The 13,527-nt window shown below is 39.6% G+C and overlaps 1 protein-coding gene across 1 annotated transcript; it reads left to right on the forward strand.

Moving 5' to 3' along the window:
* The first annotated feature begins 9,275 nt into the window (after window positions 1-9,275).
* FAM177B (family with sequence similarity 177 member B) lies at window positions 9,276-13,025 on the forward strand. The gene is given in 5 exon segments (XM_003791006.3): window positions 9,276-9,331; window positions 9,333-9,447; window positions 9,726-9,792; window positions 12,378-12,475; window positions 12,843-13,025. Coding segments are annotated over 5 exon segments (519 nt in total).
* The last annotated feature ends 502 nt before the right edge of the window (window positions 13,026-13,527 follow it).

Consider the following 13,527-nt stretch of genomic DNA (forward strand, 5'->3'; position numbering starts at 1 on the left):
AGGAGTTGGAGGTTGCTGTGAGCGTGATGCCATGGCACTCTACCCAGGGGGGATAGCTTGAGGCTCCGTCTCAAAAAAAAAAAAAAAAAAAAAAGAGTGCTCCCCTGAGAAAAATGTCAGACTTCAATTTTGCTTCTTTAATGCAGAACTTCTCAAGTAGTTTGCCTCAAGCCGAGGATGGAAGCCTTGCAGGGCAGGATCTAAGGAGACTGAAGTTTCCAGGCTGGTCACCAGAATTTCAAACAAAAAATTTTATCTGCCATGATATAAAAAATGTTTGGAAACACCCTCAAAGGGGCAGGCATGGGCAGGCATGTGGGTAATTGGGTACGTGAGCATGGTTTAATACTGAAGACAGATCTAACATCCTGCCAGGTGATGTTCTGTCAGTAATTCCCGAGGAGCAGCAGTGGCTGGTTGTGTTATACATGTGTTTGTTGATTCATATTCCAGGTTTCTCCTCACTCGCCTCTGCCCAGCAACACACAATGGCAGTGGGACGGTGCCCTCAGGCCTAGGGAAATGGTAGTGAACACAGCTCTGTGAAGCTCTGCATCGGAGGTGAGGAGGGGGCTTCAGGTCTCTTATTGCTGCTGTCACCAGAGGTTTGACCTTCAGCTCACCTTGGAGAAAGCAGGGAGGAGGACCAACAGCAGGACAGGCAAACCATGCTGGTCAGCTCTGGTGTCCATAGCCTCCCTTCTTTGCTGCATTTTGACCTGGTCCATTTGAAACATTTTCTATGAAATTAAAGAACACTAGAAAATTTCAGGTATTATTTACCTTCTTGAAGTTAAATGCCAAGATGTAGTGTGTTATTTTTACAAAGATGACAATGCTATGTTTCGGTGAAGAAGTTAATTAAAATGACTAGTATATAGATATGAGAAATACTAAATGAAGTGCAAATCATTTTAAAAGCAGGAAATAAAAACAATTTCAAGTCTGTCCTCTCTGTATTTTTCTAATCTATTACATAGTACTTTCCCCTGCCCATTAAGTCAATATCATGATTCACTTATGAAATACTAAGTTCCAGGTGGTGTAGGGGCAGAAGATAATACTGTAAAAACCCCTCCCACTTTGCTGAGGGGCAGGATAGGGAGGGGAGGGAAGAGGAAAACAAAAGTGAAATGTGAACTGTGTTCCATGTCGGTAAGTGCTAAGGAAGTGGAGGTAAGGTGATGAATGGTGGTAAAGGGAGGAGAACTCAGGGTAGGCTCTGAGTTAAAGGCTTGAAGTGAGAAACAGAAGAAAGGAAGGCAGAGAGCAGCCGGCACAAAGTTCCCCACAGAGGGAGAGAGACTGTGCAGAAACTGCAGTGAAAGACCAGCGTGGCTGGAGTGATGTCTGTTGGGAGGTGGGGGAGTAAAGAGGCCGGCAGAGTCACCAGGGTTAGTTAGATCTACAGCCTGGTAAGCCATGGTAAGGACTGTGGCTGTCACTCAGGGGAGATGGGCACCCTATGTCTAGTTTCAAGCAAAGGAGGGACGTGATGATGGTTCTGGCTATGTTTTGGGTGTAGACTGTGGGGGGCCAACTAGGAGGCCTCTGCGGTAATGTAAGTGAAAGATGATGGCTTAGACAAGGACGAGGACAATGCTGGTGGCAGCTGAATGATGAGAAGTATTAGGATTCTGGAAATACCTGAAAGAATTTCCTGATGGATTTGATGTGAGGTGTGATTGAAGGAGAAGAATCAAGAATGAGCTCAGTGTCTTTGGCCTGAGCAACTGGAAGAACAGAGTTGCCATTTATTGGGATGAGGGTGAGAAGCTGCCAGAGGAGTAGAGGTGAACTTGAAAGTGTGTGTTGGGGGGCAGGAGGAGAGGTGCACCAAAATCAAGAGCAAAGATTTAGGCAAATTAGGATTGAGTTGTCTATTAGACATCTAAGAAGAGATGTCAGCAGGGCTGTTGGGCCTATGAAATTCAGGGAGAAAGCCTGACCTGGAGGATAAAAACATTGGAGTCATCTGTGTATAGATAGAATTTCAAGCCATGGGGCCACAAAGATCATTGAGGAAACAGATAAAAAAGATTAGAGGTCCCATCACTGAGCCCTGGGGTACTAAAATATCGAAAGGCAGATAGATTGTGTGGTCTGTTAATTACATCATATGCCTAGGAACTATCCTTGACCATCTGGATTTGGGGTTTTTAAGAAACAAAGGTAGAGGCGCTCATAAGAACTCAACTTAGGGGAAAGGCTTGTTGCAGGGAGTATTTGGTCCTAGGGACTTGGTATGCAAGTTGGCAATCCTCCCAAAGCTTTAGTAAATAAAAATAAGTAGACCTCAAAGTATTGGCTGTTGAGACCCTCTGTTGGACAGGTACTGTGATTACAAAGAGGAATTTTGGGTGGCATTTCCTAAAGTGCCCATTAGGTGGCAGAAAAACATTCAGTAAATCAACTGTGAGCTGGCGCCTGCGCAGGCTCTCCTCTCCACCATCCTCCCACTCTCCGTCCCCAGCCGCCTAAGGAACCCCCTGAACTAGAAGATTAATTTGTCTGTTTAATGCACAATACCATAATTGTGATGGAGAGACTAGTATTTTCTCCAGAAAACCAATACTATCACCAGTCTGTTATATATTATTATTATTATTATCATTATTATTATTGGGATTTGTCTGGTGTATGGGGGTTGGGAATGTGTGCATATATGTCTCATTTGGTTTGGAAATGTAGGAGTTTGGATGGTTTTGAGTAAATTGAATATAATGAGACTATTCGGGCTTATTTTTTAACTTTTGATATTTAAGCCTTTTAGCCTGGAGCAGGATGGAAGAGGGTTCAGAAAGCAGAAAACAAGAAATCCTCTTGGGAAAAAGTAGACAAGGTGTTCTTAGAACTAGCTTGATATTTGAGCTTTCTGCAGTATACCAAATCACTAAATCATAAGTCTCTTTCTTTCCAGTTTGGAAGTTAACTTCTCTTGCAGTCCTTAGGGCACTGGTCTCCAAACGTGACTGCACGTCGGATCACCTGGGCACTTTAATAAGCACTAGACCCAGGTCCCACCCACCAGGCTTGTGATTTAAGTGGTGTGGAGTGTGGCCTGTCTTTCGAACTTTTTTTAAAAGCTCCCCAGATGATTCTAATATAAAGATTAGTTTGCAAGCCACTGGGTTTAGTTAATGCTGAATGTGTGAATGTAGCAGACCTACCCACAATTCAAACACATTCCGCCCTGTAAGTCATAAAAGGGAGAACACTTCCATGCCAACACGTTCACCGGTTCTGTATGGCCTCAGCAGACAGAATCCTTGAACCCTTAATGTATCATCGACCAGGCAACTTCTAACACTAAATTTTGTGCTGCTTTCAATATCAAACATAACTAATTAAAGCAAAGAAAGAAAATTGCAGAGGAATTACATGAGTTCCTTTTTTGAACTATGTTTTGATTTTCCTTTGATTGTTATTGTAGAATGTATTTTCTTATGGTGCTGATAATAATTCCTTTTACAGTAGTAATATTCTTAGCATATTGTTGGTCTTACATACCAAATCAAAATAGATCCTTTTGCTACTCTCTGGCATCAGAAACTAAATGGTGACACCTCTTCCTATTTTTCACCAAGACTCTGTGATATACCAACACAAAGTGAGTCACAGAAAACCATGTGTACAGAGGTGTACATGAGTCCCTAAGAAAGTTTTGAGACAGACTGTGTTATGGTCCATAATCTCACTTTCAAGAAACACAGTCGGCAGCATCCGATTCACCTGTGCAAGTTTCAACTTGCTCAGCTTATTGGTGTTGCTGGCAGAGATTCATTTGTTTCCATCCACATGGATTTTATATTTCTTGATTTTGTGTATCAGAAAACTTTGATAATGACACACGTATCATTCAGAGGTCTCTGAACAGGGCATCTAGCACATTATCTTGCTGTGGATGGCCAATTTAACCCTTTGCAGGGCTTTTGCAGCTCTGCCCTTTGCTATAATAATCTCAGCATTGTAGCAAAAAGGTGATGTATCTTTATACATACATATGTATAGTATATGAATATGTGTGTGTTCAATCATAGTTGTGTTACGCATAAAATATTTTCACAATTCAATCTTCTGTCTTCATTTTAATAGATGGCTGACAATCCATTTACATTTATTACGATTATAACTTATTTGGAATTACTGCTAATATTTTATTTAGTGTTTCTATTGATGGTGCTTTTTCTTCACTCTCTTTCCTTTTTCTCACCCACTGTCAGACCTAGTTACCTTTAAATTGTTATCATGCGTACTTAGCAACCTATGCTATCCACCTTCTCTAAAACAATACTTAGAAGAGGTCAACTCGTATTTTTTGTTATTATCGAATACTTAATACTGCTTTGTCTTTAAATCATCCCCACTGAAATAGTGTTTTGAAGAGTCGATCCTTCCTGAGGTTGTCATCCTGTTTACTAATTTGCCCTGTCTTGCATCTCACTCTTTTTCAACAGTGGGTTCAGTTTTCTTCTCGTTGACACACAATATTATATTATTACTCTTTCAGTGAAGAGGCAGGAATGGTAAACTCTCTGTTTTTATAGGTCTGGAAATATCACTACGTCCCTCTCTCTCAGTTATTGTTTAACTGAGTAATGAATTCTGTGTTGACAATATTCCATTGTCCATTGCTGTGATAGGAAGTTGGCTGTTTGTCTTATTGTTATGCCTTTTGGGGAGTGATCTGTCTTTTGTATTGTAAACTTTAAAGTTTTCTTTAATTTTCATAATTTAGGATTGATTTCATTTTCATTTATCCTTTTCAGTATTCTGTATATTTCTCAAATTTGATGATTTATCATTCTTCGCTTACAGAAAATGTATTGCCATTACCTCTTCAAACATGACTTGTTCCACTCTTTCTATTTGCTTTTTCTATAATTCCCATTAAACATAAATTGAACTTTCTCAGCTACCTAGCGTATCTCATGACTTTTTTCGTGTTAAATATATATAGCTTTATGTAATATGAGAGCTTTCCTCAGATTTCTTCACATGTTTAATCTATATACAACTTACTCTATGTGACTATATATTTTATTCCTAGAATTTCTGCTCAGTTCTTTTTTTCCTTTTTCCTTTTTTTTTTTTTTTGAGACAAAGTCTCACTATATTGCTCTCGGTAGAGTGCTATGGCGTCACAGCTCACAGCAACCTCAAACTCTTGGGCTTAAGCTATTCTCTTGCCTCATCCTCCCAAATAGCTCAGACTACGGTGCCCACCACAATGCCTGGCTATTTTTTTTTTGTTGCAGTTGTCATTGTTGTTTTATCTGGCCCAGGCTAAGTTTGAACCTGCCAGCCTTGGTGTATGTGGCTTATGCCATAACCACTGTGCTATGGGAGCCCAGCCTCTCAGTTCTTTTTCAAATCAACCTACTCCTTTTGGATATTATATTTTGCTTCCTTTATGTTTTTGTATATATTAAACATACTAATTTTGATGTTGCCTATTGTCCTATTATTCCTAATTACTGAGTGAAGACTCACCAAAAATGTGCTAAGCACAACCTCAGCAAGACCTGTTTGTAGTGGAGATTCAGAACACCCTGTCTTGATGAATTATTCCCCCAAGGTTTTTGTAATTGCATTTAGCTGTGTTCTTTTATCTCTTTTCTTACTTCTTTAGTGTAGTTATAATTTAGTGTTTTTGTTTGTTTAATTTTTAGCTAGCATTTCTGTGTGTTTGGAACAGGAATGAGAATTATTCCACATCAGCTCAGCCTGTCATGTTTGCTGATATAATCTTAAAACTTAATAACTATTGATTATGACAATAAATGTGCTTACAATATTGGAATTGTGCCTGACGTACACAGTATTCAGTAAATGATAGGTAATTAATAATAGCTATCTGCTAGTATATACTTGCTATTTGTTTGGGGGTTTTGAGACAGAGTCTCAAGCGTTGCCCTGGGTAGAGTGCCATGGCATCTTCATAACTCACAGCAAATTCCAACTCCTGGGCTCAAACAATCCTCTTGCCTCAGCTTTTTCTTATAAACTCAGGAAATTCTTTATTTTATTTTATTTATTTATTTATTTATTTTTTTAGTCTCACTTTATCACCCTCAGTAGAGTGCCCTGGTGTCACAGTTCACAGCAACCTCCAACTCCTGGACTTAGGCGATTCTCTTGCCTCAGCCTCCCAAGTGGCTGGGACTATAGGTGCCTGCCACAACACCTGGGTATTTTTTGTTGCAGTTTGGCCAGAGCCAGGTTTGAACCCCCTACTCTTGGTATATGGGGCTGGTGCCCTACTCACTGAGCCACAGGCACCGCCCTGCTTTTTCTATTTTTAGTAAGAGACAGGGTCTTACTCTTGCTCAAGCTGATCTGGAACTCATGAGCTCAAGCAATTCACCACCTTGGCCTTCCAGAGTGCTAGGATTACAGGCGTGAGCAATCACGCCCAGCCCACACTTAACTATTTGTTAAGAATTGTTCTAGTTCCTTTGTGTCTTTTTCTCCTTTGTGTCTATTCTAGTGGGTATAATATCACATTACAATTTTATAAGGTTGGCCCTATGTCATTCTATATTAACACTTTATAGATGAGAAAACTAAGATGTGGTTATTAAATAATAGGATTTTAAATCAAGGCAGTCTGGCTATAGAGCTCCTCAGCTTTATTGAGACATAATGTAAATACAATAAAATGAATTAATTTTAAGTGTAAAATTCAATTCATTTTGACAAATGTATACACTTGAGTTAAGCACTACAATTGTAGATATTAGAATATTTTCAATATCCCCCAAAGTTCCCTTTTGACTCTTTCTAGTAATCTCATCTCCCAACCACCTTATCTCTAGCAAACATAGATCTGTTTTCTACGATAATTTTGCCTTTTCTAAATTTTACCTAAATGGAATTATATACTGTGGAGTCAGTGTCTGGCTTCCTTTGCTTAGCATAAGGCCTGTAAGAGTCACTCAGAGTGCTACAAATATATATTAGTTGTTCAATACTTTTAACTGCTGAGGAGTATTCCATTAACTAGGTATACCACATTTTATTTATCCATCAGTTGATAGGCATTTGAATTTTTTCTAGTTTGGGTGCTCACAAATAAAACTGCTAGTGATACAGGGTTTCACCCACTCAGGACTGTACAAGGACCCCCATTTTCCAGGCCTAAGCAAACAGACTTTTTCTCTCCAAAGCGTACCCTCTGAACATAAGCAAGATAGGAGAAAAGCAGTTTTTTCTATAAGTTGGGTCTCTTCTAGAGTGGACTTCTTACCACTTGTTTTCCCCTGGAGGTGGAGGAAATGCATTTATTTGTTAATATCCTCATTCATATGCTAATCAACATTGAACTCTGTCAAGTTCTAGCCAAGTGTAATTCCCAAAACATTAATCACCCAGACAAAAGACTGTGGGGGTGGGGGGAGGTGCGGTTTCCCACGTGGGTCTTCTCTCCCCTCTATGGAGGCTCTGATACCTTTCTTTCCTCCTATCTAAGAAATCCTATCTTATCACTGATCTCTGTGGTCTGTGGGTTCAGTCTTCAAATATCTGAGACCAGGGACCTCCTGCAGAAAGAAATTCCATCCACGCTATGAACTTTCACATATAAATCTTTTAGGGAGACAAATGTTTTCTTGTCTCTTCAGCAAATGTCTAGGTGTGGAATTATAAGATTATATCTTTTGTTAGGTCCAAAAATTATTCTCCCAAACAGCCCAAACAGACGATTCCGAGACGCGCTCCGATGTAAAAGACAAAAGGTGAATTTTATTCAGGCCCCGGGAAGCCTGGACTCTCCTGGCATGCAAGCCGAGGACGAGCCCCGAACTCGGGGTAGAGCAAGTTTTTATGGGGTACAGAAAGCAAGAAGGGTAGGGTCCATTACGGGTACACTCTTGATTGGTGATTGGTGATTTCACTAGTAAAGGAGGATTTGGATTGGTACAGGTGAAGGGTAGGGGATTCCTTAACCAGGGCTAGAGGTGGTGTAGCCTAATTAGGAAGAAGAATGCCTAAATTTCAAGGAAGTAGATACCTATTGCCTATTATGGGAGCAGTTCAAGGGAACTGATACTTGTTGCCTATTATGGCAGCTGTAAGGAGACTGAAACCTATTGCCTATTATGGCAGCTGTCTGTCTAAGGTGTCTCAATCAGTGGCTATGCAAGCAGGTGTGGGGGAGGCAGTAGGGAGTGGCCCTGCGGTCTTAACAGAGCTTATGCAGTAGACAACAAAATGGCGCTGGTCTGGCCCTTACACTTTAACTTTTAAAAAATTGACATACTGTCTTTCCAAGTGTCTGTAACATTTTGCATTCTTACTAGTAATATATGAGGGTTCTAGTTGTTTCACCTACTTCCCAATATGTGATTTTGTTATTCCTTTCTTTTCTTTTCTTTTTTTTTTTCAGAGACAGAGTCTAACTTTGTCGCCCTTGGTAGAGTGCTGTGGTATCACAGCTCACAGCAACCTCCGCTCTTGGGCTTAGGCGATTCTCTTGCCTCAGCCTCCCAAGTAGCTGGGACTACAGGTGCCTGCCACAATGCCTGGCTATTTTTGTTGTTGTTGTTGCAGTTTGGCCGGGGCTGGGTTCGAACCTGCCACCCTTGGTATATGGGGCAGGCGCCTTACTGAGCCACAGGCACCGCCCTTGTTATTCTTTTCAATGTTAGCTATTCTAGTGGGTATAATATCACATTACAATTTTAATTTGCATTTCACTAATGAATAATGACATTGAGCATCTCTTCATGTTTATTTGCCCTCTGTATATTCAAATTGTATATTCAAATCTTTTGCCCATATTTTAATTGAGTTCTTGACTTCCACCTTTTGAATTATAGTAGTTCTTGATATATTCTGAAAATAAGTCCTTTCCCAAATATATTCTTTATAAATATTTTCTCCTAGCTATGCAAAGTCCATACTCTTCACCACTCCCTAAATTGCCTTTCAATATTTATTGAAATGATTGAGAAACTCCTTCAGGGCAAAGACTCCTTCCTACTAGTAATTGTGGGTTTCGAAGTTAGTGAAAGGTAAGGAAATCCTATTGACATTTTTGTTAGAAGATTCAAAATTTATATTTTTCACTATTAATTGAATCTCTTCCATTATGATACAGAATTGAACAGTCCTTTCCTGGATTTGAAGAACTGATGAAATCACAGCTGTGATTACCTCTGAACTCTCTTTATCATCCATTGAAAATAACTACACAATTCTCAGCTATAAACACTGCTCTGGGCCATTTGCCCTAAGGTGCCCTGTTTTTAATGCACTATTTGTTTTGTTTCCTTATGGAGAAAGACCGTTTCCAGCAGTTAGAACTAAAGAAAAATGAACCATCCAAAAAAAACTGCCAAAAGGATAATCTACTTTGTTGACGGAGACACCTTGGAAGAATACAGCTCAGAAGAGGAAGAGGAGGAGGAAAAAGAGGATCAAAGCCTGAATTCAACCCTTGACCCTGTAAGCTTAGAATGTCAATGTTACTAAATGTGGGGCATGAGTAAATGACAGTTTGAGCCAGACCAAGTCTGTAGAAAATAGAATTTTAAGCTAAGGCTTTGGTCTCCTTGTTTGCTTTCTAGATCCCTATATAGGCAACTTATAATTTTGATAATCTGTTTTCTCATCTACAGTAGAGAAAGTGGAACATATTATAAAGTGTTTTGAAATCTCTGCATAAAAGACTGTAATCACTGCTGCTGTTATTAATTATTCTAACTTGAGTTCTCTTTTTTCAGTCTAAACTTTCATGGGGGCCCTACCTATGGTTTTGGGCAGGACGAATAGTAAGCACTTCATTTTCTAGTAAGTATTAGTAAGGTTATTTTTCTCTGTCTTAAATATATACTTGACAGACACTTAGAGTTAGATGAGATTTTGAGTTGTTTAATCCCCTCCATGGCATGCTGAAGAAGCAACCATCTGACTCCAAAGGCACATGACCTCACCTCTTTAAGCAGATCCTTCCATCTTCTGCCAATTCTTGTTAGTAAATTTCCTCTTAGCCTGAGTTTTGTCTGTTTTTAAAGTACTTCCCTTTGATCCTAGTTGTCTTTCTTAGAACCATACAAAACAGACATTCCTCTTTTCTAGGACAGGTTTCAAATATTTGAAGACAATAGCCAGTCTTCCCTGATGACGCTTTACCTGAATAAACTTCCAAATTAAAAAAAAAATTATTGTTATATGACACAGTTGTAAGTTTTGTCAAAGTAATTACTGTATTATAAACATAAACTTTATTGACCCTTTCTAGGGTTATTGGGGCATAATGAATGGCCTACATAACTATTCACAACAGATAAAATAATGAATCTTATTTTGCTTAACTTCCATCAGTTTTCTTTAGAACACGATTGGCAACATCTAATTATTCATTTCTTTCTAACTTGTATATCTTCTGAATATGATAACAGGGAAAACTAAGAATCTGAAAAAATATAAAAGGTAGGTTTAGATATTGATCTTCATTTATTCATTAAGAAAATCATTACTGGTTGCCTACTACATGTTCAGCATTGTGCTGTGTCTAAGACACATAGATAAAGACAAAAGACAGTCTGTGCTTTCAAGGAGATATAGATCAAGTAGATAGTATAGATAGTATAGACCAGTAAATATAGCCACAGATACAGTTGTCACAAGTGCATAAGAGCATAAGGACTTGGCCTGGGAGGCCCAGGAATGCTGACATGTGGCGAGTTATCTTAAGAGAGCCAAGAAAGTAAGACTGGCCAGGTTGGTGACCAGGAAAGTGACAAGGAAATCTTTAAATTATAGTAAAAACTAATGATGGGGGAATTTAGTCAGATGGCATGGGTCTCCAAGAAATAAGTAGTTTCACGTAAGGATAGCGGTTTCATGATTTGAAAGTTACACTGGGGACCCAAATGTACTGTATTCTGTACTCTGACCATAATCTATTGGCAGAAAAAAAAAATGCTTTCTCCTGGAGAGCTCTATGCCTTAGTTAAAGTATGATTGTTTAAAGAAGTAACATGTTTGGGGGGGGGAGGATAATAAGAGATTAGGTCAGGTAAAAGAAGGCAAAATTCAATTTATTTATTTATTTATTTTTTGAGAATCTCACTTTGTTGTCCAGGCTAGAGTGCTGTGTCCCCAGGCTAGCTAAAAACAACCTCAAACTCCTGGGCTCAAGTCATCCTCCTGCTTCAGCCTCCTGAGTAGCTGGGAGTACAAGCACCCAACACAAGGCCTAGCTAATATTTCTATTTTTGGTAGAAACAGAATCTCACTTTGTTCATGGTGGTCCCAAACTCCTGAGCTCAAGCAGTGCTCCTGCCTTGGCCTCCCAGAGTGCTAGAGTTATAGGCGTGAGCCATTGTGCCCAGCTCACAAAACTCAATATTGGATTGAGAGGATGGAGAAGGACCTCAGTGATTTGCATGCTGGGCTTTGATTTGAAATGGCAGAGATGGGAACCTGGCTGCCTTTAGGATTCCTAACAAAACTATAGTGTTATAGTGCTCCTACCTGGGGCTTCCAGATTGTAGTGGATCTATGAATATGGTAACAGCCAATGCTCTGCTCTCTACACAGAGACTGTGGATAGAGCAGGAACCCAGATGATATTGGTAATTAATTTTTTCAACTTAAAATTCTAGTAGGTCATAAACAGTAAAGCTTCCTAAGGTTTATTACAATATTCAAACTTCTCTTTTATATACGTGGCAAATAAACAGAATAAAGAGATGAGTATTTTTAAAAAGATAAGATGTATAAAAATGTAGAGCATCATTTTGATGCACTATATAAATGATATCCCAGAGGTAGGATGAGTGAGAAGAATCAGAAAGCCCTATAATGAGGAATGGGGGACAGTCCTATAATTCTAAAGGAAAACATTTCTAGGAGATACCTTCAGGACACCACTCATTATTCACACTACACCTTTATTCCTGACTCTTAACAATCTGTGCTCAGCCTGATGGCCACCCTGCAGAGAAGGAAGGCCTTAAACTAAATCTAAGAAGGAGTTTGTCTTAGTGAATTTCTAACATGGGTGTTGGTAACAGTGGATTGAGTTTTTGGTATGACTTGAAAATACTCACAGCCGATGTTCAGCCAACAAGCACAGGAGAGAGCAGAGTCTGTTCTGATTGCTCAGGACCCACACTATATATGTACCTGCCATTAAGTATTTTGAAAGTCTCTTCTGAGGCTTCCCATATAAAGACAAAAGATCTGACAAATTTCCTTCAGGTCCTAGAATGTTTTGAGAGTCAAAGGCAATGGAAATCTTTTGTCAGCCTTGAAGTTCAGTGTGGTAATGGATTACTTACAGGCAAGATTAAACTCTCAGCACCTCGACTGATGTTAAGCTTTAGTTAACTAATTCAGTTTACCCAAGTGCTTGTTCTTTGTTTTAGCATGTGAATTCCTTGGTGGAAGATTTGCTGAGTTCTTTGGTCTTACTCAACCCAAACATCAGTATGTGTTAAGCAAGTACTATAGAATACAAACTAAGGTATGTGACACCCTGATGGAGACACCAAGGGGTCTGGAATGGGAATACTGGTCACTCCAAATTTGGGCCTATACAGAAAAGTATTTTCCCACCTGGTACTCACATACTACAATTTCACTGAGCTCCCGTAGTCTGACTGACTTATTTAACATCTTTCTAATGCTCCTTACCTCGTGATACCTCTTCATATTTGCCTCACTCCTAGACACTGAGGATGCCACAGGTGGGTTGCATAATAAAAGGAGGTGATTGAGTGTGAAGCCTGAGAATGCTTAAAGGAGAAGCTTCTCACATGGGTCTCTATGAGGAGTCGTTCACAGGTAGTTGGTTGTACACCTAAACATTTCCTCCTCTCTCTCCATACCAGGAAAGTGACAAGAGAAGTGACGGGAATGGATCAAAGGCCAAGGCAGCTGAGATTCCTAATGAAAAGTGTCACTTGGAAGCTGGCGACCGAGATTATGGGACCATAGGACAGGACACAGCGGAGGTCATTCCTCAGCGAAGCACCTCATCCAGGCAAGGCCTGGTGGCAGATTCCAGCCCATGAGGCTACAGTCCCCCCATCTCTTTTCCTTGGTCACTGGTTATCATGAAACAGCACTACAGGTCTGCTCCTAATCTCCTTGTGATTTATTCTCAAGCATCTGGGAATTATAAGCAATAGTAAGAATAATTTTAGATACTTTCTCAACACAAAATTTTATTTATAGCCACCCTACCTTGACTCCACTCCAGTGATATAGGTCCCGTTAGTATTGACATTTGACGGTAGTATAAAACCTTAAGGAACTTCAGGCCTAAGAATATGGGGCTGAAATTCTCTGTCATAGGTGCAGTAAAGAAGCTCTGTCCCTCAGAAAAAAATGTGGGTATCACAAAGTCTAAATAAATCCCCTTTCAGGGTTTGACATGAGGTATTTACTTCCAAACAGTCATTTGGCTTAGTTGGGGTTTGCTTTGTAATAAGTAAACATAGTTAATAGCTCTGTTACAAGATCTTTATCAAAGTCTTTGAGGGTTAAGAATATATACACCCCCAATTAAAAAAC

The sequence above is a fragment of the Otolemur garnettii genome, unplaced genomic scaffold, assembly GCF_000181295.1.
Source record: "Otolemur garnettii isolate 467f Iridium unplaced genomic scaffold, OtoGar3 scaffold00045, whole genome shotgun sequence".
NCBI lineage: Eukaryota > Metazoa > Chordata > Mammalia > Primates > Galagidae > Otolemur > Otolemur garnettii.